General features: G+C 42.6%; 1 protein-coding gene across 1 annotated transcript in view; it reads left to right on the top strand.

Annotated features, from left to right (window-relative positions):
* The window catches only part of LOC134612483 (UDP-glucuronosyltransferase 3A1-like), a 33,203-nt gene extending 9,496 nt beyond the window's left edge, over positions 1–23,707 (top strand). The window contains exons 3-8 of the mRNA XM_063456854.1: positions 6,440–6,447; positions 8,745–8,851; positions 10,348–10,882; positions 13,845–14,076; positions 15,754–15,973; positions 23,378–23,707. Coding sequence (XP_063312924.1) covers positions 6,440–6,447; positions 8,745–8,851; positions 10,348–10,882; positions 13,845–14,076; positions 15,754–15,973; positions 23,378–23,654 — 1,379 coding nt within the window. The 3' untranslated portion in view covers positions 23,655–23,707. The remainder of the gene's footprint in view (positions 1–6,439; positions 6,448–8,744; positions 8,852–10,347; positions 10,883–13,844; positions 14,077–15,753; positions 15,974–23,377) is intronic.
* The last annotated feature ends 1,886 nt before the right edge of the window (positions 23,708–25,593 follow it).

The raw sequence follows: 25,593 nt of genomic DNA, 5'->3' as shown, positions 1-25,593 counted from the left end.
GTGACTGTATGTGTGACTGTGTGTGTGAGTGTCTGCCTGTGACTGCCTGTGACTGTCATGACATCACCCCTGCATTGGTGTCATTACAGTGCATGCGAGGGACCTGTGCAGGAAGAGCACAGAGATCCGAGCAGCAACCACTGACCACCAGCCCTCCACTCCAGCCCTCCCAGATCAAGGTAGGAAGGTTGGGAGGACCTCTTATTAAATGTGTGTATGTATTTGATGATTGTGTGTGAATCTCTGTGGTTAAGTGTGTGTGTTGTGATTATGTTTGTTTATGTATGTGATTGTTTGTGTAGGTCTGTGATTGTATTTGTGGGTCTATGTAGGTCATAGAAGTGCACTCAATCCTTCGTCATGGGATTCAGGGTGCTCCATGGATAAGTCCCAGTAACAAAAAGGACCAATTGTAGAATTGAATATAGAAAATAATCCAGGCACTCCAGTGAATTCCAAAATAGAGGCAATTTTTATTGGAACAAGAAACCAAAAAGCAACGTTTTTTAACCCCTAAGGGCCTTTGTCAAGCTGATAATGCACACACAGTACAAACAATATAGGTGTATGTAACCATTACAAAATGGAAAAACATGTTATTTAATTACAATTAATTAGTAACATAATCAATCCAATAGTAAAAACATGATAGTCTCTCCAATCATAATCTCACATATAGGGGGTGTTAGAAAGCACAGGATAACACAGCCAATAGGAACTGAGTTCAATAATAATTATATAAAATTGTTTAATTATACATTACTTGTTTCGAATTACTATTAATGAGGTTAGAGAAAAAGAAGAAAGATTGAGTACTCACATTTCCGGGTTTAGTCACATGGATTTAACCATTTGATCACATCTAGCGTATAAAACGCGATTGACTGCGTAAGTCACATGAAGTCATATCCCATCCCGTAAGTCACATGAAGTCATATCCCATCAAGCCATAAAAGTGTGAGACAACGCATTCGTAGCCGGGCATCACAATGCCGCGCAAGCGCAATGGGGCATGATTGTATCGCGCATGCGCCACATAGCGCATGCGCAATATAAACCATGACGAATAAAGACATCTGAATAATGTGTAAATAGTGCGGAAGGACTACACCTTTGGCCCCCTGGGGTGCACAATGCTGCTGGGGAGAGAGACCGGTTGTCACCTCTCCCTGAAACTCACTTTGCTGCTGGGGAGTGAGACCGATTGTCTCCACTCCTTGTAGGGGACACTGCCGCTGGGGAGGGAGGCCAGCTGCAAGGCCCGGTAAGAGTCATCCAAATATACTTCAGTCATGACAAGGTTCTCCAATTCTCTTACCCATTCCGCTGAGGGCTGGTTTCCCAGGAATGGCATTCGCAGTTCTAGCTGTTCGGCTTGGCTCTGGTTGGTGGTCAAGATTTACCCTCTCTGGAAGCATCGAATTTTGTCGAGGTCCTCTTTCCAGAGATCAGTGCGAAGCATCACCCTCCACTCTGTCTCTCCCTGCCCTTTACACTGCTGCTGGAGAGGAAGGATGACACCATCAGCTCCCTGGGCTGCACACTGCCACTGGGGAGAGAGACCCGTTGTCTCCTCTCCCTGAAACTCACTCTGCCACTGGGGAGGAAGGACGACACCCTCCACTCCCTGTAACACACTTGGCTGCTGGGGAGAGAGACCGACTGTCTCCTCTCCCAAGGATACACACTGCTGCTGGGGAGGAAGGACGACACCTTCAGCTCCCTGGGATTCACTCTGCCACTGGGGAGTGAGACTGATTGTCTCCACTCCCTGTAACACACTTGGCTGCTGGGAGGGAGAGCGACTTTCTCCTCTCCAAATGATATTCTCTGCCACTGAGGGGGAAGGACGACACACTTCTCTCCCTGTGATGCATACTGCCGCTGTGGAGAGGGACCGACTGTCCCCACTCCTAACATATCCATCTGGGGTTGGAGTTCTGTGCCGGCTGCCCAGCATCCCTGTAGGGCCGGTGAAGAGACCTCGGTCCCATCTCCACCTGCCAGCTGGGTGTCTTCCCAGGACAAGTCAATAAGGTCTTCCATCTCTGTAGCTGGTTAGAACGTAGGTGGTACAGTACCCAGGTCCCCTGATGACAGGCTTAGTTGCTGGGGAGGAGGGACGAAACTCAACGCTCCCGATGGTATACAGTCCATAAGGTCAGAGGCATAGTATACAGGCTCATCAGGTCAGAGGCAGGCGGCGCCACCCGGCTAAATAGGCGAGCATAGTCCTGCTCGAGCTCTCATTCTTGGTTGCCTAGATAAGACAACTCTGGTTGCATTTCTGCTATCTCCATAAGGCCCAAGCTATCTTCCTGCACCAGAAGCGGGAACTGTCAGGGTGTCCTAACGCTATACCATCTTCAAAAACCTCCCACAAAAGACCAGGGCCATCGTAGTCTTCTCCTTTGATCCGTTGGAGATAGACCTGCTCCGGGTAACAGAGGGATGCATGCCACTGCAAGGCCTGGTATGAGTCATCCAAATATACTTCAGTCATGACAAGGTTCTCCAATTCTCTTAGCCATTCCGCTGAGGGCTGGTTTCCCAGGAATGACATTCGCAGTTCTAGCTGTTCGGCTTGGCTCTGGTTGGTGGTCAAGATTTCCCATCTCTGGAAGCGTCGAATTTTGTCGAGGTCCTCTTTCCAGAGATCAATGCGAAGCATCACCCTCCACTCTGTCTCTCCATCCTCTGGGAGAGGGTGCGCCATACTGCGCCACACATCCTGAAGTTGCTGCTGGAGCCTGGCGTCGATGCTGGATACTGCCCGGCAGTAATTGCCTTCCATACTGCAGTAGTGCTGTCTGTCCCAGGGCTAGGAAGCCGATCCACCGCTGCCACCACTTGTAGCGGAGCTCCCGCCAAAGTACCGCTTCCTAGCTGGAACAGGGGACAAACGGCAGCACTTCTGCCCACAGTCGCTGTGGCTGCACTGGGGCCCTGGAACCGCTCCTTCCTGTAGCTGAATGGGGAATTAGCTCTAGTCCTTACAAGGACTTTCCCCGTTGAATCTCCTGCAAGCTGGAACAGCAGACACAGGAGCAAGCCTTCTTTCCCTCCAATAACAGGACGACACACAGTTTTGGAGTGTAAGCAGGAACAGACTGAGCTGGGGCTTCATTGTTTCTTTTATACACATTTCTCCACAAGGTTACCACCCATGTGAACCTTGTGGAATACAGGACATAAAGTTGCAACAGCCAATCAACAACGTACAGTGCAGTCAGACACTCCCAGCTAATGCACACAAACCCTCCCCTCTGCCTGTGATACAACTACCTCAACACAATGGACTAATGTAATTACCACAGGCAAAAAAATATACTTTTTACACATTTTCCATAACTTTAAAACTATACATCACATTTGCATAAAATGGGAACAACATATCCAAAATTCATTCGAATCAATTCAGCCGTTCGGGAGTTAGCGGGAAGTCCTTTTTTTTGACTGACCGCACGCACACTTTCATGCCCAAAACAGTTCCAAAGATTTGGGCTGTGCGGCAGTTCTATTCATCCCAGTTCAAATATCATTCGAATGCACGAACGGGTGCCATTCGTGAAAATAGCAATGTTAATGTGGTGTTTGAATTGTCGAACACTGTTCGACTCTATTCGAAGTATAAGAGTTCCAAAAGAAGGTAAAACTTCAGCGGTGTTCGTGCCGTCGAGTATCCGATTTTAGTTCCATGAACTCGACGGCAAAACACCGCTGACCGCGTTTAGCTGAGACTGACAAAGAGGCAGATCAGGGGCAGAGCCAGCATGATTCAAACACACCCCTGGCCAATCAGCATCTCCTCATAGAGATGAATTGAATCAATTCATCTCTATGAGGCATCCACCCCTACTTAATCCCAGATGTGACTAAGGTGCTGGTCCATTCCACTGTCCTTTCTCGCCTTGACTACTGTAATCCGCTTCTCAGTGGTCTTACATGCTCCCAACTTGCGCCATTACAGTCCATAATTAATGCGGGGGGGCGCGGCTCATCCTGTCCGCCCGCACCTCCCATGCCTCACCCTTCTGTCAGTCCCTACATTAACTTCCTATAAGATATAGAGCTCAATTAAAAATTCTGGTTCTTGCTTTCAAATCTCCACATAATGCTGCTCCCACCTATCTATCCTCCCTTATACACAAGTATGTCCTGTCTAGGCCCTTATGATCTGCTGAAGACTTGCGTCTATCTTCTGTCCGTACTCCCACCTCTGATGCTCGCCTTCAAGATTTCTCGAGGGCTGCACCGTTCCTGTGGAACTTGCTTCCCTCTTCTGTTAGATGCTCACCCAGTCTCCACTCCTTCAAAAAATCGTTAAAAACCCACTTCTTCATAAAAGCGTATCAATTAAACTGTTAATAGCTCCTGTCTGATTCCTCTTCTACAACTGTCACTAGTCAAATGCTTTCCTTACCTTTTTGTGTCATTTTACCCCACTCCCTCTAGCATGAAAGCTCATTGAGCAGGGCCCTCAACCCCTCTGTTCCTGTGCGTCCAACTTGTTTGGTTACAACTACATGTCTGTTCGTCCACCCAAGCGCTGCGGAATTTGATTGCGCTATATAAATAACATAATAATAATAATAATAATGAATCTCTATGAGGAAATTTCAGTGTCTGCATGCAGAGGGAAGAGACACTGAATGTTTGGATGCATTTTTGGCAGCCATGACCCAGGAGGGATCTCTAACAGCTATTTGAGGAGTGGCCAGTGAAGTTATCACCAGACTGTAATGTAAACACTGCATTTTCTCTGAAAAGACAGTGTTCACAGTAAAAAGCCTGAAGGTAATAATTCTACTCACCAGAACAAATTCAATAAGCTGTAGTTGTTCTGGTGACTATAGTGTCCCTTTAAATTAAAAAAATAAAATAAAAAAATAATACCAATTAGGGGCCCAGTGAGTTACCCCCTCCTCCATCTTTCACCCAATGTTCAGTAAACAGTAAGCACAACCGGACCCAGGAGATGCTCAGTCTCCCAGGCTTATAAATGTAACCCCAATATGGGATTAATACATAATGATTAACTGCAAAATATTGGGGGCAAGGATATGCCCAGTATGTGAGGGTGGGCAACCTGCTAGTCTATTGTTTTGTAGGGTTGTAAAAGGATGTTAAAGGATCTCTGTAAGTTTAAATATTTAATGATCACCCACAACATTAATATCAACATGTAGGCCCCCTTCATTTTGCCATAACAGCTCTGATGCATTGAGGAAAGGACCCCACCAGACCTCTGAACGTGTCCTGTGGCATCTGTCACCAAGGCATTAGCAGCAGATCCTTTGAGTACTGCAAGATGCAAAGTGGGGTCTCCATGTATTGGATTTGTTATTCCATCCTACAGATGCTCACTTGGATTCAGTTTTGGGGAATTTGGAGGCCAACGAAACACCTTGAACTCTTTAACATGTTCTTCAAGCCCTTCCTGAACAATGTTTGCAGTGTGGCAGGATGAATTATTCTACAAAAGAGTCCATTGCTATGAGGAAATACTGTAGTTAAGCAGGCTCAGACTTGCCATCGGGCAAAGGTCAGTTGTGCCGCGATGGCCATGTTCTGAGGCCAACAGGGCAGATCAGAGGATCTCCCTTGCTGGCCCATGCTGGATTAGCACTATCCCAGCGCCGGCCCTGCTGTGTGTCATGAGTGCTCATGGGGAGATCAATGATCTCCCTCGCCAACCCATTGGAACTTAAATCCGAAGAGTGGAAAGGACCTGGGGGTTCTGACCTGCAGTTCCGCTCGGTCTGGGAAGTTCCTCTCGCGAACTTGGAGTGTTGCTGAGGTTACCATGGCAATGCTCTGACAGGCTGAAAGGAACAAAGGAGGGATGGGGCATGGACATCAGAGGCTGAAACCCAGGAGTGTTCCTCTGGACTGTACTCTTCACAGTGCACCAAGTATTGGATCTGTCCTCTGAACACTCATGAATCAGTGATGCTGCCTATTTCATATTCCACATGATTATCAACCAGAACAGGATATGGATGTGGCACCAAGGTGGTGTAGCGATTACACACTAAGGGTTTCAAGAGGGAAACATGGCATACGTTAGAGATGCACATGCCAGGAGGAAGGTCAAGTCCATAAGCTACAGAGTTAACCCTTCGACGTATACAAAATGGTCCAACGTAGCGGGTGCCGGATTTTGTGAGGGAACACGGAGCGGAAGATCTACAATAAAATCCATGAACAAGTGAGTTCAGGGTCATTCACCATTAGGTATAGTTTGCAGGAAACCCACTGGAGAGGTGGAGTGGTGTTTTATTTTAAGTGCACACAGGACAGGCAGCGACAAAAGCAGTCACATCCGTACGGAGACTATGCCATCAAATTGTCGAGAGACTGACCAGATTAACAGTTTTTTGCCTGGATGTCCGACTGCTTTGGAGTTGTGATATGTACCTTATAATTTAGTGTGGAGATGAACAGGTACAAAGCAACTACCACTAGGTTTCTCTGGAGGAGAGTTAACTTGTGCAGACAGAATTTCCTCGCCTAGGGGTGAGGTGAGGTTAATACGGATAGTGGCTAGTATTCGGTCCGGAGGAATCACAGGAGTTATCTCCTCTGTAGATAGATGTTTTTAGTACCAGGCAAATAAGAAACCACATAATTGAATCTGGGTAGGTATAGAGCCCATCTAGCTTGCCGAGGGGAAAGTTGTTTAGCTTCAGAGAGATATGTAAGATTCTTGTGGTCCGTGAGAATGAGAATTGTCACTAAAGTACCCTCAAGAAGGTTCTTTGAGAGCTTTAATTATAGCTAGGAGTTCTCTGTCACCAATTTGGTAATTGCATTCCGCCAGGTTCAATTTCTTTGAGAAATACCCGCACGGATGCATGGAGCTCTCGAGGTTAGGACGTTGAGACAGGAGGGAGCCTACTCCTGTCTCAGACGCATCGACTTTGAGAATGAATGGTCAGGCAGGGTTAGGGTATGCCAGTATCGGAGCTGCATCAAAGGCGACTTTGAAAGATTCAAAGGCAGTAATGGCCTTCTGTGACCAATGTTGTTGATTACCTTCTCTCCTGGTCATGTCCTTGAGAAGTTTAACCAAGGAAGAAAAGTTGCATATGAACTTACAATGATTGTCAAATCCAAGAAAACGCTGTATAGAGCGAAGGCCCGTAAGTCGAGTCCATTGTAGTATAGTGGAAAGTTTCTCTGGATCCATAGAGAATCCAGCCATAGAAATTTTGCCCAAAAATGTAACCTGTTTGCGGTTGAACTCACATTTCTCTATTTTACAGAAGAGATTATTTTCTCTGAGTCCCTCTAGGACACGAGAGATGTCTGCGTGATGGTTCTCGAGATATGTGAAATAGATTAGAATATCATTGAGATAAACCACCACATATTGCTGCAGCATATCTCGCTGGACAACATTAATGAATTCCTGGCAAACCGCTGGCTTGATTCCTCCATGGCTTGATTCTCTGCTACAGACAGTGGGTCAATCCGGCCTTGAGGTGGAATGTAATCAGGTTGGAGTTCAATAGCACAGTCATAAAGATGGTGTGGCGGCAGAACGCTGGCCTGACCAAATACATCATGGAATTCTTGGTACTCAGTGTGCAAGAAAGAGGCCGACGATGTACACAAAACTTTGACCAGTTTCCGGAAACAAGTAAATGTACATTGCTGAGACCAAGATAATATCTCAGATTTGTGCGAATTGAATTTGTGGTTATGCTTCTGTACCCATGGGTATCCCAAAACAACCAGGTAATATGGAGAGAAAATCACCTGGAGTTGAGCCCCTACAGCCAAATATATGGGTATATTCTTATGGGTTATGTGGGTAGGCTGTAGTGGTCTGCCATCCATGGCTTCGAAAGCTAGCAGAGAGGTGGGAGGCTGTAAGGGTATAGAGTGCTCCGATGCTAAGGCACTGTCTATGAACAAGCCTGCAAACCCAGAATCGAGTAATGCCTGGATATTAATAGATGACTCAGGCCAGAAGAGAAGGGTTTGTATTTATAGAGTAGTCAGATGAGCCGGAATCAGGAGAACGGAGAGCAGCGGAGTCAGGAACCAGGCCAGAAGTCAGGAACCAGGAATACACAGGAAATCTTCTCCGAAACAGTAAACCACGCAAGGGCAAGGAGGTTCTGGGACTTGCTGCTTAAATAGGCGGCACTAATTAGCAACAGGGCTGGCTACTAACAACCAGGTGAATAACCATGGCAACAGTAAGGAGCTGATCATTAAAAGCAGCTGAATAGCACCAACACAGAGTAAGGAAGGGGTACTGTTTAAAACAGCAGAGTATCCCTGACAAGAGTTCACTCACCACCAGACCACCAGGACTTACAATATACACTTCACTCACATTGTATCCCACACCAACATTGTACACCTCACACACACATTGCATCTCTTACACACACATTGCATCTCTTACGCACACATTGTACCCTTATACACACACATTGTACCCCTATACACACAGTGTTCCCTTTACACTGCATCCCTTACACACATAATGCACCCTTCACACACACTGCACCCCCCACACACATTGTGCCCCTCACACACACATTGTACCTCTCACACACACTGAACCCCTCACACACATTGTACCTCTCACACAAACTGCATCCCTCACACACACTGCACCCCTAACACACACATTGTTCCCCTCACACACATTGCACCCCTCACACACACACACACACACACATTATTTACACATTTTTTATAACATTTTTTTTTTAGGTTACAAGCAGCAGTCAAGCCCATATCCAATCACTACTTGGTCTCTGGATGAGGACTATCTTAAACAATTAAATGATTTTCACAAGAAACATATACAAGAATTCTTCGCGGGCAGGTTTGGCTTTCAATTTTAATCTATGTTTTGAAAATCTGAATGATTGATCATTATTTGGTAATTTATAAATCCATAAAACTAAAATAATATTTTAAAATTAAAAGTGGTCCTTTCTGCTTTGTTTCCCAAAGGCTGTTTATTTGCCCATTCTTAGTCTCTTACTGTGGCGGAGCCTGCACCAGGATTAACTGGTGCAGGACTCTTAACTTATAACATCTGCAAATGGGTTAATTACCTACTGGCTTTTCCCTGCCCTCTCCACTTCCTTACTGTGCTGAGCGCTCATTCTCCAAGTCTCTGAGACTGCTGTAGGAGACAGCTCAGTGAAGCTAATGGCTGCTCCTACATCTGCATTTTAAAACACCGGAGAGTGTTTTTTGGAGGGGAGGTAGGGAAGAGGACAGCCTACAATCCAGGAGGAGCCCCAGCCAGGGGGATTCCTCTTTCATAAGCCAGAAGGGACGTTTTTGCTGACCGGTAGCAGCCTGGAGTCGGATCAGGGTGTAACCTTAGTCGGATCAAACTTCACTCACCGATTTCTTGGGCTAGGTACATCCCATCCAATCCGGGCACTTATTGGACACATTCACTGGTGAAACTACCGCGGTCGCAGGGGTCGTAGCTGCAACCAGGCCCGGCTGCCCTGTGGACCTCTGCTACTGCGTTGTCCAACCGACCATGTGTTGTGGCCCGGCCCGTGTGGTAGAGCTGGGGCTGCACATTAAGGGGCCCATCAGGTGGCTTATGCTGGCGCTTTAACAGCACTACTGGGCCCCCTGTGATGATGTCAATCTGAGCTGGAAGGAAGTGACTGCCCTGGTCACTCCTCCCAGCTTACACAGAACCCGCGTGGAAGGAAGAGGAGGATAGGAGGGAGTCAGAGTGGGAACTCTGACTCCCATCAGCCTGAGCCATTGGACCCCAGGGAAGTCACCCCACTGCACCTAAAAGGAAGGAAACAGGAGGGTGACTAAAGCATTGTTCATGTGTGATTGTGTGTGTGTGTCTTAATGTATGTGTGTGTGTCTCTGTATGTATGTATGTGTGTGTATTTGTATGCATGTGTGTGTGTGTGTGTCTCTGTATGTGTGTGTGTGTGTCTCTGTGTGTGTGTGTGTCTGACGGGGCTGTAACCTATTGTTATTACAGCTGTTTGGTGAAAATAAACTGTTGTTGTTGTATCCTACACTATGTTTTGTCTAGTGTTTGGTGAAGGGATATAATCACTGATGTACGATTTTCTCCAGGAGGAAGGTAATACAGATGGAGGCACTTAGCCAGATTATTGGGCTCCTTAACACTTACTATTAACTTGTGTTGTGTAGACTTAGGGTCTTGGAAGGTAATGAATTCTGTATGTTTATGTCGTTTCTTTTTTTTTAGTCTTTCTAAAATTGATTTTTAATATGGAATAATTTTACACAATTGTTTATCTTTTATGTTAATAGCATATCTGCTTTCATACTTGGTGATATGTTGTCCCATTTTTTTTTCAGGAGTGGGATCCAGAATTACTTAAAATTTATGGAACAGTTATCGTATCAGTGCAAACTCTCACTAAACCAGTTGAATATTATGAAATCACTAAGGGATGAAAAGTTTGATATTGCTTTAATAGATGCATTCAATCCATGTACATTTCTTATCTCAGAGAAGTTAGGACTACCGTACATTGCTTTTTTCCCTGGAATTTTTGCCAATGCTCCACAAGTTGGATTGCCAACTCCATTGTCCTTCGTTCCTTTATATCAGTCTCAACTCAGTGACCGCATGGACTTCTTTCAACGTATTAAGAATATTTTCATGTTTCTTGGTTCTCATGTGGTTCACAAAAAAATTGAAGCAATATTTGAGGATGTCATTAATGAACATTTTCCTGTTGGATCCAGGCCGGTTATTTCTGATCTATACTTGAAAGCTGAGCTATGGTTTTACAATGTGGATTTTACCATTGAATTTGCACGCCCGCTTCTGCCTCATGTTCATTACATTGGTGGCTTGATGGCAAAACCAGCAGAGCCAGTTTCACAGGTGAGTCGCTAATTTATCTGTAGCAGATCAAGTGTAGACTATCCGTTTATAAAGTTATTTAATACCAGGGGCAATCATTATCTCAATGGTAAGTTATTTGCAGCAGTGTTGACGTTCCAGGAGGGATAAGCCAAATGGCAAATTACTTAGATAATCTAGAAAAATGGTAAGAGCTGTGGCAACTGACATTTAATGTCAATAGGTGCAAGATAATGCATCTTGGGCGTAAAAATCCACGGGCAGAGTATAGAATATTTGATACAGCCCTAACCTTAACATCTAAAGAAAGGGGTTTAGGAGTAATTATTTAAGATGACTTAAAGATTGGCAGACAATGTAATAGAGCAGCAGGAAATCCTAGAAGAATGTTTGGTTGTCTAGGGAGAGGTTTTAGCAATATAAAGAGGGAAGTGCTCATGCCACTGTACACTGGTGAGACCTCACTTGGAGTATTGTACGCAGTACTGGAGATTGTATCTCCAGACGGATATTGATACTATGGAAAAAGTTCAGAGCAGGGCTATGTGACAAACACTGTCCTCCACAAACGTTTGCCACAAACTCTTGAAGGAGAGTGAAAACTGGCCTCCTTCCCACCGACTATGGTTCAGGTGCTGAGACCCTGTTTGGGAGTTAACCTGCCCAGCACTCACCAGCGACTTTCCCACTGTGTCCCTGGTTCGGCACTTTCCCTCTCCCGAATTGAACAGAACGCTAGCTCCCTGTTGGCCGTTCGCACAAACAAACCCATTAACGTTCCCCAGTGTTACTTAGCCGTGACCGCTATGGAACTCTTTTAGGCATGAGGACTTCATGGTTCTTGGTCATCTTGTTTTAGTTAGTTTGAGCCACTTGTGGACCCGCCAGGAGATCACTTTTTGGAGGGAAGGTGAGACTAAGAGGAACAAACTCTCCCTGAGAGCCAGGTGGAGCACCCCATATTTGGACAGCGGATCCCAAAAGTTGACTGGCCAAAGCACACATCGCTCTGGAACTATTTTGGGCATAGGACCATGTGTGCGTCTAGCCAGAACTTTGCCCTGGTGGCAATTCCCCTACACTGCATGGATCTGAGCGCTATTTGGACAACTTGGGTGCCTCAGATAAGGGCTGCTTGGGGATATAGGGCATGTGGGCTTATTGTATGTTTTTATTATGTTTCGGGTTGCTGTTATGTTTTTATGTTTGGCTGTGTGTATCTGGGAGATAATTAACTTTCCAATCCTTAACTCGATTATCTTCCAGTCACAGAGACGCCTGGGAGGGGCTTGTATTATGTTGTATGGAGACCCCCTGCTGGGGTCTGTGCATAAAAGGCTGAGTTTGGCTCATTCAAATCAGTTGTACTCCCAGAACTCTGTGTCGTCCAGTTACTGGGGAGGAATAGAGCTATTTACTTTTCAGCGCCTTGTTCCAGAGTTCCAGTTCGTGAAGGATTCAGTGTTGAAAGTCCTTGTCAAGACTAGAGCTCCACTACAGGCTACAAAACTGGTTCATGGGTAAAACTTACCAGGAAAAGTTAAGGGATCTTAACATGGAAAACTTGGAGGAAATACAAGCCAGAAAGTATATGATAGAAACATTTAAATATATATGGTGAGACCTCACTTGGAGTATTGTACGTAGTACTGGAGACCATATCTCCAGAAGGATATTGATACCTTAGAGAGAGTTCAGAGAAGGGCTACTAAACTAGTTCATGGATTGTAGGATAAAACTTACCAGGAAAGGTTAAAGGATCTTAACATGTATAGCTTGGAGGAAAGACGAGACAGGGGGGATATGATAGAAACATTTAAATACATAAAGGGAATCAGCACAGTAAAGGAGGAGACTATATTTAAAAGAAGAAAAACTACCACAACAAGAGGACATAGTCTTAAATTAGAGGGGCAAAGGTTTAAAAATAATATCAGGAAGTATTACTTTTCTGAGAGAGTAGTGGATGCATGGAATAGCCTTCCAGCTGAAGTGGTAGAGGTTAACACAGTGAAGGAGTTCAAACATGCGTGGGATAGGCATAAGGCTACCCTAGATACAAGCTAAGGCCAGGGACTAATTGAAATACCGTATTTAGAAAATTGGGCAGACTAGATGAGCAGAATGGTTTTTATCTGCTGTCACATTCTATGTTTCTATGGCCACCTTCAGCCCACTGGCAGAATTCACCGCCTAGAGGCAAAACAAAAAGATTGCATGTGATAGAGTGGAGTCTTATAAGAGCATAGCGTCTGTGTAACTTCCAAAAACACATTTGGCAATAACCCAAATGGCAAAAAAAATCACTATTACCTATTGACACATTGTCCCTTACACTAGCAATTAGACTTCATTTGTTACTGCCATTGTAGCTCAAGAAAAGCTTGACAAACCTCAAAATACTCTAAATCTGCCTTATTGTTTTATACTGCAATGACAATATAGTACAATTAAAGGTGTCCGGAAAATAAATTGATGCATAGTAAAGCATAGGTGACAGGCATCACCCAGTTTTGGCACAGTTTTCCTTAAATACCTAATTATGTAGCAATGCTTAGAACTTACTCAGCTTCTATTATTGCTGCAGAGGTCTAGTGGTATTTCTCCTCCTTTGTATTTCCCCTTCCTTTCCTGGATGATGCCCTCCTACATACTCACCTGGTAAACTCATTAACCTTAGCCTATCTTCTATGTAACCACAGGTCAGGACTTTTGACCTGAAACCTGTGATCATTACTTATGGTTTGTTAACCTGATGACCTATTGTATTTCACTATCTTTACCGGGTGGGATTTTATGAGCCATTTCCCTTTCTCTTTGTACTTATTTCATTATGTTTTCTTTATGATGTTTTTGGATGCAATATCAAATTAAAATTCCAAATAAAGAATTATAAATATATAAATAAATAAAGATTAAGCTCTGTGCAACCTAAGGCATTTTATGGGTTCCATGTTTTTCCTTATTTTTATGTTTTCTGTAGGAATTGGAAGACTTTATTTCCCAATCTGGTGAATCTGGCTTTATTGTTGTGTCCATGGGATCAATGTTAGATTCATGTCCGGTGGAGGAACTTTTAAAGGAAATGAACAAAGGTTTTGCGCGAATTCCTCAAAAAGTTATTTGGAGATATAAAAAGTCACTGTGGCCCAATGACTTGGAAATTGCCCCAAATGTTAAGCTCATGGAGTGGATTTCCCAGAACGATCTTGTAGGTGAGGAATAATGCAGACAATAATATTACTGTACAAAACACAACAAATCAAAGTACTTTATGGATCTCTTGTATAAGAAAATGCAGGGTGTATTCACAAACATAACACATTAAGAAGCAGCTTCATGTGACAAACTTTAAATCTATTTATACAGGTTACCTGAGATAAGTGACTTTAAATAATATGTGATGGCTTTAATACCTTTTAGCCCTCACCATGCCATATCATCTCTGTAGATTATTTCCGCCAATCCAATGTTTCTCCATAGGGAAACATTAAGCGGCTAGTCACATGAGTGTCAAAATGTCATGCTGAGAGAGCATGAAATGGTCTCTGTGATAACATCTATTTGTCTTAGCTATTGGGGCAGAAGGTCCTCTAGTACTTGTCAGACTAAGTGATGGGAATGCCTATAGAGTCCCTTAACCCCTTAAGGACACATGACATGTGTGACACGTCATGATTCCCTTTTATTCCAGAAGTTTGGTCCTTAAGGGGTTAAAGGGATACTTCACAGCCTAAATAAAAAAAATAAATGTTTAGTTGCTACCCTCCCAATGCATGCATTTAATTATGCATTTTTCATTGGGGGTGTATCTAAAACAGTTTGCAGAAGCTGTAGATCTCTTTTCTGAAGCCCCCACACTCGAATGGTTTAACCCAAAAGTCTATCTTCCAGTGTGAAATCTCCGGTTTTTCAATTTTGACAAAATGGAAGGACAGAGAGGCAGGGAGATTCGGCAATGGAACACAGACTTTGGGGTTAAACCCTTCGAGTACGGTTTAACTCCTGAAGGTGAGACATAATTTTGATGAAGTTGTTATGGTGCCCAGAGTGTTCCTTTAACACTGTTAGGATTTGAATGTCAGGACAGCTTAGTTTGAACAAAGTATGAAATTCAGAGGAATACCTGTCATATTGAATGTTGCAGTAATCCAGAGTGGGACATTATTAAGAAATGGACACAAATAAAACAATTGTATTAAGTTTGATTGCAGGGAAATAAAAAGCTTTAGACTGCATGCAATGTTCCTTATCTTGTAATATTTTAAACAGGGTCAGAAATGTTAGTATAAATGCAAAATTGCATCCTTGTCACTTACAGTAGTGGTGACAACAGACAAAATAAGCAAACATGGTCATATACCTTGCTTTTAGGCATTTGCAAGGACCCTGAAGGAATTACTAGCAGTGCAACATACTAAAAATGTCAACAGAATGTAAAAAGAATGTTTATGCATAATGCCACTTACAGTTAACACTGTTAAATCTTATATTTGTAAAGTAAAGGTATGTGAAACTACAACAGTAATCTTTAATAATCTCTGGAATGCTATTGTAATGCTAACAGTGAAATAGTCCATTCACTCCTCATCCTCCCTGACTGTAGGAATGAGATGACTTATTGAAACTTCCTGTCCTGTTTGGAAGCAGGGAGTGAACTGACATTTTCAGCAAATTTGAAGGATATATATCAGTGACTAATGGCTTCTGATATTATTTTTAGAGTATAAATGAGGGCGAGTGAAGCTTTATATATTAAATGTCATATTACAAAATACAGAAAACAAAACATTTAGTGAATCAGATAAACTACATGAAATATGTGGCCAAATGCGTCCTTACATTTGATGTTTAAACAACCCAGTAATTTTTCTTTTGCTGGTCATTTACAGGGCATCCTAAAGCACGTCTTCTGGTAACTCATGGAGGAATGAATAGTTTGATGGAAGCTATATATCATGGTGTTCCGGTGTTGGGAATTCCTCTTTTTGGAGATCAGTCTGATAATATGGTTCGAGTAAAGGCCAAACAGATGGGAACTTTTATTCCAGTTATTGAAATTAAGGCAGAACATTTGGCAAACACTATCAGACATATAATAGAAAACCCAAGGTAGGTCTCTTGATATAACTTCTGATCTTATTCATCTCATTGTTCCTTTTGTGTGAATTTATTCAAATCAACAAATCAACGGTTTTAGCTTTCCCTGTATGGTTTAATATGAATTGCACAACAAACTTAAAAGATAGTTGCTTCATGATACAACATGGTACTTTGTTTATTCAGTACGTATTGAAACTGGCATGATGGAGATTAAGGGGTCATGATGCCAGGTGTGAGGAATTTATTGAGTAGGTTTATGATTATTTGGGAGGATGATCCCTGAATATGTTTGTCTTAGAATGGACCTAATGATGTAAAATGCTGAATCAGAAATATACCAATCTCTATCTATTCTTGTGATGGATTATAAACACTGATGAGGTCTAACCAGTGCATTTCAAAGTTTAGTCATATACATACAGTGGGTGGAATGTTGTGGTTCAGGATTAAATATGATGGTATTGAGGTAGATGAAGTAAAATTTTGGAGGCAAGTCCTTTGTGTAAAGTCTTTAAAGTGCAAAATGCGTTTCACATCGTCCAGTGGCTTCCTCAGTTGCAACTGAGGAAGCCACTGGTAGATGTGAAACGCATTTTGCACTTTAAAGACTTTACACAAAGGACTTGCCTCCAAAATTTTACTTCATCTACCTCAATACCATCATATTTAATCCTGAACCGCAACATTCCACCCACTGTATGTATATGACTTGCTGTGATTTTTAGTGTGGATAGAGAGGTTACCACACGGGTGTTTTGAGTGTTTTTGGTATCCATTTGGGTAACACGCTGTGACTCTGTATTTTCATTTCAAAGTTTAGATTGAAATAAGTCAAGAAAGAAAATGTTTGAGTTGGATAATGTTCTATTGCAGCTATTTTAGCCCAACAATTGAAATTCCTCAACCAATTACCAACAATTCTGGGTTAGTGATTAACTCTGTCTGTTCCTCTATAACAGTGATGGCGAACCTATGGCACGCGTGCCACAGGTGGCACACCGGGCCCTTTCTGTGGGCACGCGGCCATAGGTTTGCCATCACTGCAGTCTGCAGAGTAGGCACCTGCCTGCCCTACTCTGCTTCTGGTTCGGGAGGCAGGGGGAGGCAGGGGAGGGATCTTTGAAGCAGCTCCCCTGTCCTCCCGCGAGCAAGCTGTGTGGAGCGTTGCCGCGCATTACCATGGCAACGCTCCACACAGCATCGCGCGGTAGGACAGGGTAGCTGCTTCAAAGATCTCTCCCCTGCCTCCCGAACCGGAAGCAGTACTTGCCACCACCGGACCACCAGGGACGACTGTGTCCCCCCCCTCCTTCATTAAAGGTAAGAAGGGGGTGGGGGGAGAAGATAATTTAATATACTTTTTTTTTTTTTTAAACGTTTACCCCCCCACACCCCATCCCCACACACACAGCATCCCTACCCCCCAGCAGTACCCCTACCCCCCACACACAGCACCCCTACCCCCCAGCAGTACCCCTACCCCCCCACACACACAGCACTGCCCCCCAGCAGTACCCCTCCCCCCACACAAACAGTACCCCTACCCCCCAGCAGTACCCCTACCCCCCACACACAGTACCCCTACCCCCCACACATAGTACCCCTACCCCCCACACACACAGTACCCCTACCCCCCACACAGCACCCTTCCCCTCCCCCACACCCAGCATCCCTCCCCTCCCCCTTACCCCCCACACACAGTACCTCTACCCCTCCACACAACACCTCTACCCCCCCACACAGCACCCCTACCCCCCACACACAGCACCCCTACCTCCCCACACAGCACTGCACCCCTCTCTCACACACACAGCACCCCTCATACACACACACACACCACACTTCACACACACTCCACCCCTCACACACACCACCCCTCACACACACACACAGCACCCCTCATACACACACACAGCACTCCTCACACACACCCACACAGCACCCCCCCACACACACAGCACCCCTCACACACACGCACAGCACTCCTCACACACAGCACAGCACCCCCCCACACACACAGCACCCCTCACACACACACAGCACCCCTCACACACAACACCCCTACCACACAGCAACCCTCACACACAGCAACCCTCACACACACACACAGCACCCCTCACACAAACACATACACTACACCCCTCAATGCAGTATGTGTGTGTATTCAGCAGTCTGTGTGTGTGCGTGTATTCAGCAGTCTGTGTGCGTGTATTCAGCAGTCTGTGTGTGTGTGTGTATTCAGCAGTGTGTGTATGTATTCAGCAGTCTCTGTGTGTGTACTCAGCAGTCTGTCTGTGTGTACTCAGCAGACTGTCTGTATGTGTATTCAGCAGACTGTCTGTATGTGTATTCATCAGTCTCTATATTCAGCAGTCTTGTGTGTGTGTGTGTGTGTGTTTTCAGCAGACTGTGTGTATGTATTCAACAGTCTGTGTGTGTATGTATTGCATTTGTTGGAGATACTAATACATATAAGCTTAATTGTATCTATTTATATCATTATTTAAAATTTGTATCATTGAATTCTCTGTTGTTGTGTTCTTTTAAAACGAAAGTTGTTAATTAGTTCGGACAACAGCACGAGTTGTTTTTTCTAAACTTAAACCTCAATATTCAGGTTTAATTGCTGTGTTGGCACTTTAAGGAAAAAAATTGGCATGTATTGCGGTTTGGGCACTCAGGCTCAAAAAGGTTCACCATCACTGCTCTATAACATGCACTCAGACTACCTGTGTTATCACCACATGAGAAAATCTAGTGTGTGGCATTATGAGATATGTGAAATATATGTTTTCATAGATGTTCATATATGATAAAATTATTAAGAGCTACATCTCAACTAAAATTATTACTTTCATGTTTAAGCCTCATATTAACAAATGTGAGTATGTTTAACCCTTTCCGGTACTATGTCAGAATTATCTGACAACATACTTTACGTCTTGTGGTTCAACGCAGGATTTTCCCAGAAAAGTACCTCCGAAAGTGCGTGATAGTGCCAAACACCGGGCGCCCAAAGTGCTCGAACGTGCCTGTTTGCATCACTCGCATTCACACAAGTGCAAATGCTAGGGAATATTAGTGAGGTGAACAGCACACATGCAAACCTGAATTAATATGGAAAGTCAGAGAAATTACTCAACTAAAGTTTTATTCTGAGGAAGAATTAGCCAGAATATTAGAACAGAGTAATTCTGACAATGATTTCAATGATGAAGATGATTATAACCCCAGTAATTTGGATTCAAGGGACAGATATGATACAAATTTCAGTGATGAAAATGTTTCGGATGAAAATAAACATGTTGAGGATAAACATGTACCTGCTGAAAATGTGACAAATAAAATAAATAATTGGGAAAGGTACCTTACTAATGGTCCTAATTTTCAAACACACCCTTTTACAGTTCCCAAACCAGGAATTCAAATCGGAAATGGTGTGAAAGGAAAATAGTTTTTTTTTTTGTCAGTTTTGAACTAACCAGTTACTAAATCAAATTGTCATCCAAACGAACAAATATGAGACAGGAAAAAATACAAAAATGTACTCCCCTGCCTCAATATTGCAATTAGAATACTTGGGAAGGAGGTGATTTTGACTGAAATAAAAACTTTTCTGGGCGTTATAATGAAAGTCTCTAAATTCAAAATCAGAGTTTAAAGAGTTTTTTTCTCCCAAAAGTAGCTCAATCTAAGAAATAGATTCTTACACATTTTTTGCATGCTCCATTTATGCCCTCCACCACCGCAGCAGCCAATGATGGCTAGACCTGGAAGGAGTAAAATAAAAAGTGTGGCAGACTACATAAAGCAAACGTGCAGTGAACTATTTATACCTGGGGTGAATATAGCAATAGGTGACTGATAGCACTGTTGGATTCAAGGGCAGAGTACAGTGGAAATGTTACAATCCACAGAAGCCCACCAAATGGGGACGTCGAGTTTACTGCTTATGGTATAGTGAAACGTGTTACCTAGTAGTATTTGTTCCATATTTTGGCAAAACTACTACAGAGGTTAGTTTACCATGACCTTCCATTTACCAGTAAATTGTCCTTCATTTGTGCGATAGGTTACTTTCAGTACCTCGAGGAACAGGTTATCATGTGTTTACCGACCAATTTTACACAGGACCTCAACTTTGAAAAAGAATTATTGATCCTTGGGATTCACACCACTGGCACTGTTATGACCAACTGAAAAGGTTTGCCACAGGAAATGAAGAGCAAAACAATAAAAGTGTACAAGGTCAATGCGTACCAGAAGGATAATAAAATAATTGCTCTTCAATAGAAAGACAAAAGAATTGTATCCATGTGTTCAACGGTGTACACTGCAGACACAGGAAATTCAACGAGTAGTTGCCAAAGGCACATTAGTAACAATTCCAATGTCAGTTGTTTTTTCTGAATACACCAAGTACATAGGTGCTGTAGACAGAGCAGACCAATACTGCGGACGTTATGCCAATCTGCGAAAGTTGGTGAAATGGTGGAGGAAAATGTTCTTTTGACTACTTGAAGTAGCAATTGTAAACATCTCTGGGATATTGATATATTGTATATCCTACTCTCTATGCACTGACAATTTAAATATTCCTTGCATATCTTTGTTTTTTTTACGTTTTTTTGGGATATTCTATCAGGTTTCCTTGTGGGTTGCTGCATACATACCGTTGCTTAGAGTTTCCTTAAGGTGATAACATTTATTTATTTTTTAATTATTTGCGCCATTTTAATTTATTGTTTTTTTTTTAGCAATAGTAAACAGCTTTATGCTATACAATCTAGAACGAAAGCACAGAAAAACGAAAGTAGTAACACACAAAACATTTAGAATGGCATTGATTGAGCAGCTCTTTGGCAAGTTCAAAATACCAATTCACGAAAACCAGAAAGGCCATCAACACAAAACACTGAACACAGGCTAAATTATAAAAAAAAAATAGTACCAAAGATTGTGCAGTATATAATAACAGAAAAATCAAAGGTCAAAGACGAGAAACTGCCTAATACTGTGAAACTTGCCCAAGAAAACCTGTCTAACACTTAGGTGTATGTTTTAAAAAGTTTAATGCAATGAAAAAATATAAAGACTAACCTAAAATTGTAAGTTTTAAAATAGTAATTTTTAATTGGTTTGTATTTATAACAAAAAAAAACTGTTTTATAAAAGTATAAGTTTTTTTTGTTTTTTTCGAAAAATAAAGACTTGCTTAAAAACATAGTGAAAATGTATTGGACCACAAAGGGTTAAATTAATAATACAATAGTGATCAAATATACAACATATTTTCCTTTATCACCACAGTATACTGAGAACCTGGGGTCAGGATACATGAGTTTGAGCTCCTGCTTAACCCCTTAAGGACCAAACTTCTGGAATAAAATGGAATCATGACATGTCACACATGTCATGTGTCCTTAAGGGGTTAAAGGGACACTCCAGGCACCCAGACCACTTCTGCCCATTGGAGTCGTCTGGGTGCCAACTCCCACTACCCTTAACCCTGCAACTGTAATTATTGCAGTTTTTTATAAACTGCAATAATTACCTTGCAGGGTTAACTCCACCTCTACTGGCTGTCTACTAGACAGCCACTAAAGGGCACTTCCTGGTCCATAGCAAAGATTTTCTTTGTTAGAGCGTTGCTGGACGTCCTCACGCTGTGTGCGGACCTCTAGCGTTGCTCAATTCCCCATAGGAAAGCATTGAAAATCGTTTTCAATGCTTTCCTATGGGGTGCGCTCATGCGCATTAGGTCTCCTCGGCCGGTGGGCGGGATCAGTCTCGCCCACCGGCCGACGGAGTAAGAAGGAGGAGCGGCGGGGGAGGAGCAGGCAGCGACGTGGGACATGTCGCTCACCCCTTCAGCAACTGAGGATTGGGGGGTGGGAGGGAAAGGGGACCTACAGTGCCAGGAAAACGGATTGTTTTCCTGGCACTGGAGATTCCCTTTAACTTGGGGAATTGGAGCACCTTGGTTTTTAATTCTTAAATCGTTGTTGCCTCGACTCAGTGATTTTATTTTTTCTAGAACTCATTGCACAGCGCTTGAGCTTCTTTACACTCCATAACTATAGACATAGATAGAAAATACAAATCAACTATATTATAAAATAAGAAAATAAAAACCTGTAGTTGAAGGATCCCAACTGCATCTCATCTCAATGAAGTGATCTGGGTGCAAGGGCCCTGTAGCTTTAACCCTGCAATGCAAAATATGTATAAATAAATAAATTGCAGTTTTGTAGAAATTGCAATGTTTCTATTGTAGGGTGAAATACATCTCTAGCACTGCTTTCCTAGACTAGAGGCGCTTAGAAGCCAAGCAATCACAATGCTCTGATAGACAGGTCTCGCTCTAAGTGAGAAGAGATCTTAAATGTGATCTGGAATCATTGTACCCCTACTGATTTGTAGGAAGCAGATTTTATTTCCTATTAATAACCCATAAATGCATGAAATTGTATGACACTAAGGTCACTTTGGATTAAGGAGTTGTTTTAGGATTTGGTGTCATTGCCTCACCATCTAACAATGTTCAGTGGCAGAACTACCTTAGTCGCAGGGGTCTCAGCCTGTCGGGCCACCCGATGGAAATTAATTTCCAGGGGGCCCAGTCAGCGCTGTGGCACTTTAAAAGCGCGACCGGGGCCCCTTTGATGACATCAGCGAGCAGGGAGAAAGTGACTGCCCCGGTCACTTTCTCCCCGCAACCACCGGGATCCGTGTGGGAGGAGGAAGGAGAGGAGGGAGTCAGAGTGGGAACTCTGACTCCCAGCAACCTGAGCCACTGGACCCCAGGGAAAGTCACCCTCCTACACCTAAAAGGTAGGAAACAGGAGGGTGACTTAAACATGTTGCATGTGTGTGTTAGTGTATGTGTGTCTGTATGTATGTCTCTATATGTGTGTGTGTGTGTCTGTATGTATGTGTCTGTGTGTATAAGTGTGTGTGTGTGTTTGTGTATGTGTCTCTGTCTGTATGTGTGTCTGTATCTGTATGTGTGTATGTCTGTATATATGTGTCTCTGTGTGTGTGTGTGTGTGTGTGTCTGTATGTATGTGTGTCTGTCTGTATATATGTGTCTCTGTGTGTATGTGTGTCTGTATGTGTGTGTGATTGTATGTATGTCTGTGTGTGTGTTTGTATGTATGTGTGTGTATGTATGTCTGTGTGTGTGTTTGTATGTATGTGTGTGTCTGTATGTATGTGTGTGCACCGTGGCCCTATGCCTCTGACAATTTTGTATTAAACATAAAGTCCGTACTACAAAAGGGATTGATAAATTATATTTTCATGGGTAGTAATAAATATTATTAGTTGGTACACAGAGTTTAGTATAGAAAACATGATTTTCACGGTAACAGTCATTCTTTCATTTAATCTTATTTCCATATGTATCAACAGCTACAAGTCCTCAGCAATGAAGCTCAGTGTGATCCGCAAGTCTCAACCATTTCCCCCAGACCAGAAATTAGTGCGTTGGGTGGAGCACATCATCCAGTCTGGAGGAGGCAGTCACCTACACCCCTATTCTTTCCAACAGCCGTGGTACCAGCAATTTCTGTTGGACGTCATCTTATTTATTACCATCTGTTTTGTTCTTTTCATATACATTGCTGTAAAAATAATCAAATTTATCATAGGAAAACTGTGTTCTACTGGGAAACAAAAACAAAGCTAACATTTGTAAAAACAATTATATTGTTCACTCATTAAGTTAACACCATTTAATGGAAAAAAATATTCTGGGTTTCTGTTCGCTGTGATAATAAGGGTTTTTTGTTTTTTTTACTCCCCATGAAATTGACAGACATTATTTAAAAGGTAAAACAATTGTTAAATGCTGCAGAAAATGCTCTGGAATTTGTTACAGAACAGTACTGTAAATATGATGAATTCAAGAGAAAACGCGCAAATGGTTTACAAAGTGGATTCTCTAATGGAGCCCTATATTTATTTAAAGAGCATAACTAAAGGCAAACATTTTGGACAGCAGCCTTTTCCAATGCAAAATATATCAAATGTTTGCTATGTGTTATACTCTTCAAATATATGCAGGGTTGCACAAGTGAGTCCACTTTGCAAACATCTGAGCCTCAGCACAATCTCTTGAATTTACTACATTCCAAAAAGAACTAGTGGCAACTGTTAGTACCATATTGTGGCTAAAGGAGTTTATTAAGATTTACTTTTTGTTCGTCTTTCACCTGTATGTCAAGCTGAAAAACCCCAAATATGAAACTTGCACTATTGGGGGTTTAATCGCTTAGGGACAGAGGCAATTGAACATGTTCTGACCAAAACAAAACCTGGAATTTGAGCTATATATCTGTTCAATCATAATTTACCTCTTTCATATTAAGGGCACCCATACTTATTACATATCATTTTTTTCAGGGGAAACAGGGCTTTCATTTAACATCAAATATTTAGCTATGAAACATAATTTAATATAAATAAAATATAAAAATGTTTGAAAAATTGAGAAATGTTATTTTCTTAGTTCTGCATGGTATTTTAACTGTGAATGTCATAATACTGTTACCTTTTGCTACAATAAAATACACATATTTCTCTTCAGCAATGTCTCACAAATAAAACAGTACCACTTATGTCCAGGTTCTATGTGGTTTTAAAAAGTTACAGGGTCAAATAAATAGCTTACCCCTTTTCAGTTTTTATACATTGAAATTTGACAGATTGGTTTGCGGGCCTATGTTGCCTTTGAGACTGTATGGCAGCCCAGGAATAAAAATTACCCAGGGTATTTATAATGGGTTATGTCCAGTCTTTTTCAGAAGCCACTTAGTCACAGTCTATGTATATAGCCGTATGTGTATATATAATTCGTCATCATTGAGTAAACTTTGACCCTGCCTGTACCTCACAGTCACCAGACACATTCCAGCCAATCAGCAGCAGACCCTCCCTCCCAGACCCTCCCACCTCCTGGACAGCATCCATTTTTACATTCATTTTGAAGCTGCATTCTTAGTGAGATTAGGGACAGTGTAGCTGCTGCTGATTTGATAGGGACATTGATAGTTAGGCTAGTGTATTAAGTGTATTAAGTGTCCACTACAGTCCTGAAGGACTCATCTGATCTCTGCTGTAAGGACAGCACCCCAAAAAGCCATTTTTAGGGCTAGAACATCAGTCTGCTTTTTTTTTTTTTTTGTGTAATGTAATTGCAGTTGCCTGCCTGCCAGCCAGCCTGTGTGTCAGGCTCACAGCATATACTGTGCCCATTTGCCCAGTGCCACCACTCACTCACTGGTGTCACAATAGCTTGCATTTAAACAAAAAAAAAACTTTTTTTTTAATGTAGTATAATAGCAGTCAGTTTCCTTTACTAGTGTGCGTTTCAGGGCCTGCCCAGGGCCACCACTCACTCACTGGTGTCACAATAGCTTGCATTTTTGGACTGTAATATAATAGCAGTCAGTTTCCTTCACTAGTGTGCGTTTCAGGGTCTGCCAGGGCACAGTGTCACACCAGTGCAACTCATATCTGGTGTAACAGTAGTGTACACAAAATTTTTTTTTTGACTGTAATAGATTGAATAGCAGTTAGTTGTCTGCCAGCGTGTGTGTCAAGCTCGCAGCGTATACTGTGCCCAC

Source organism: Pelobates fuscus, chromosome 5 (genome assembly GCF_036172605.1).
Source record: "Pelobates fuscus isolate aPelFus1 chromosome 5, aPelFus1.pri, whole genome shotgun sequence".
Classification (NCBI taxonomy): Eukaryota; Metazoa; Chordata; class Amphibia; order Anura; family Pelobatidae; genus Pelobates; species Pelobates fuscus.
The sequence above is the reverse complement of the archived record's forward strand: the minus strand, read 5'-3'. Positions and strand labels throughout refer to the sequence as shown.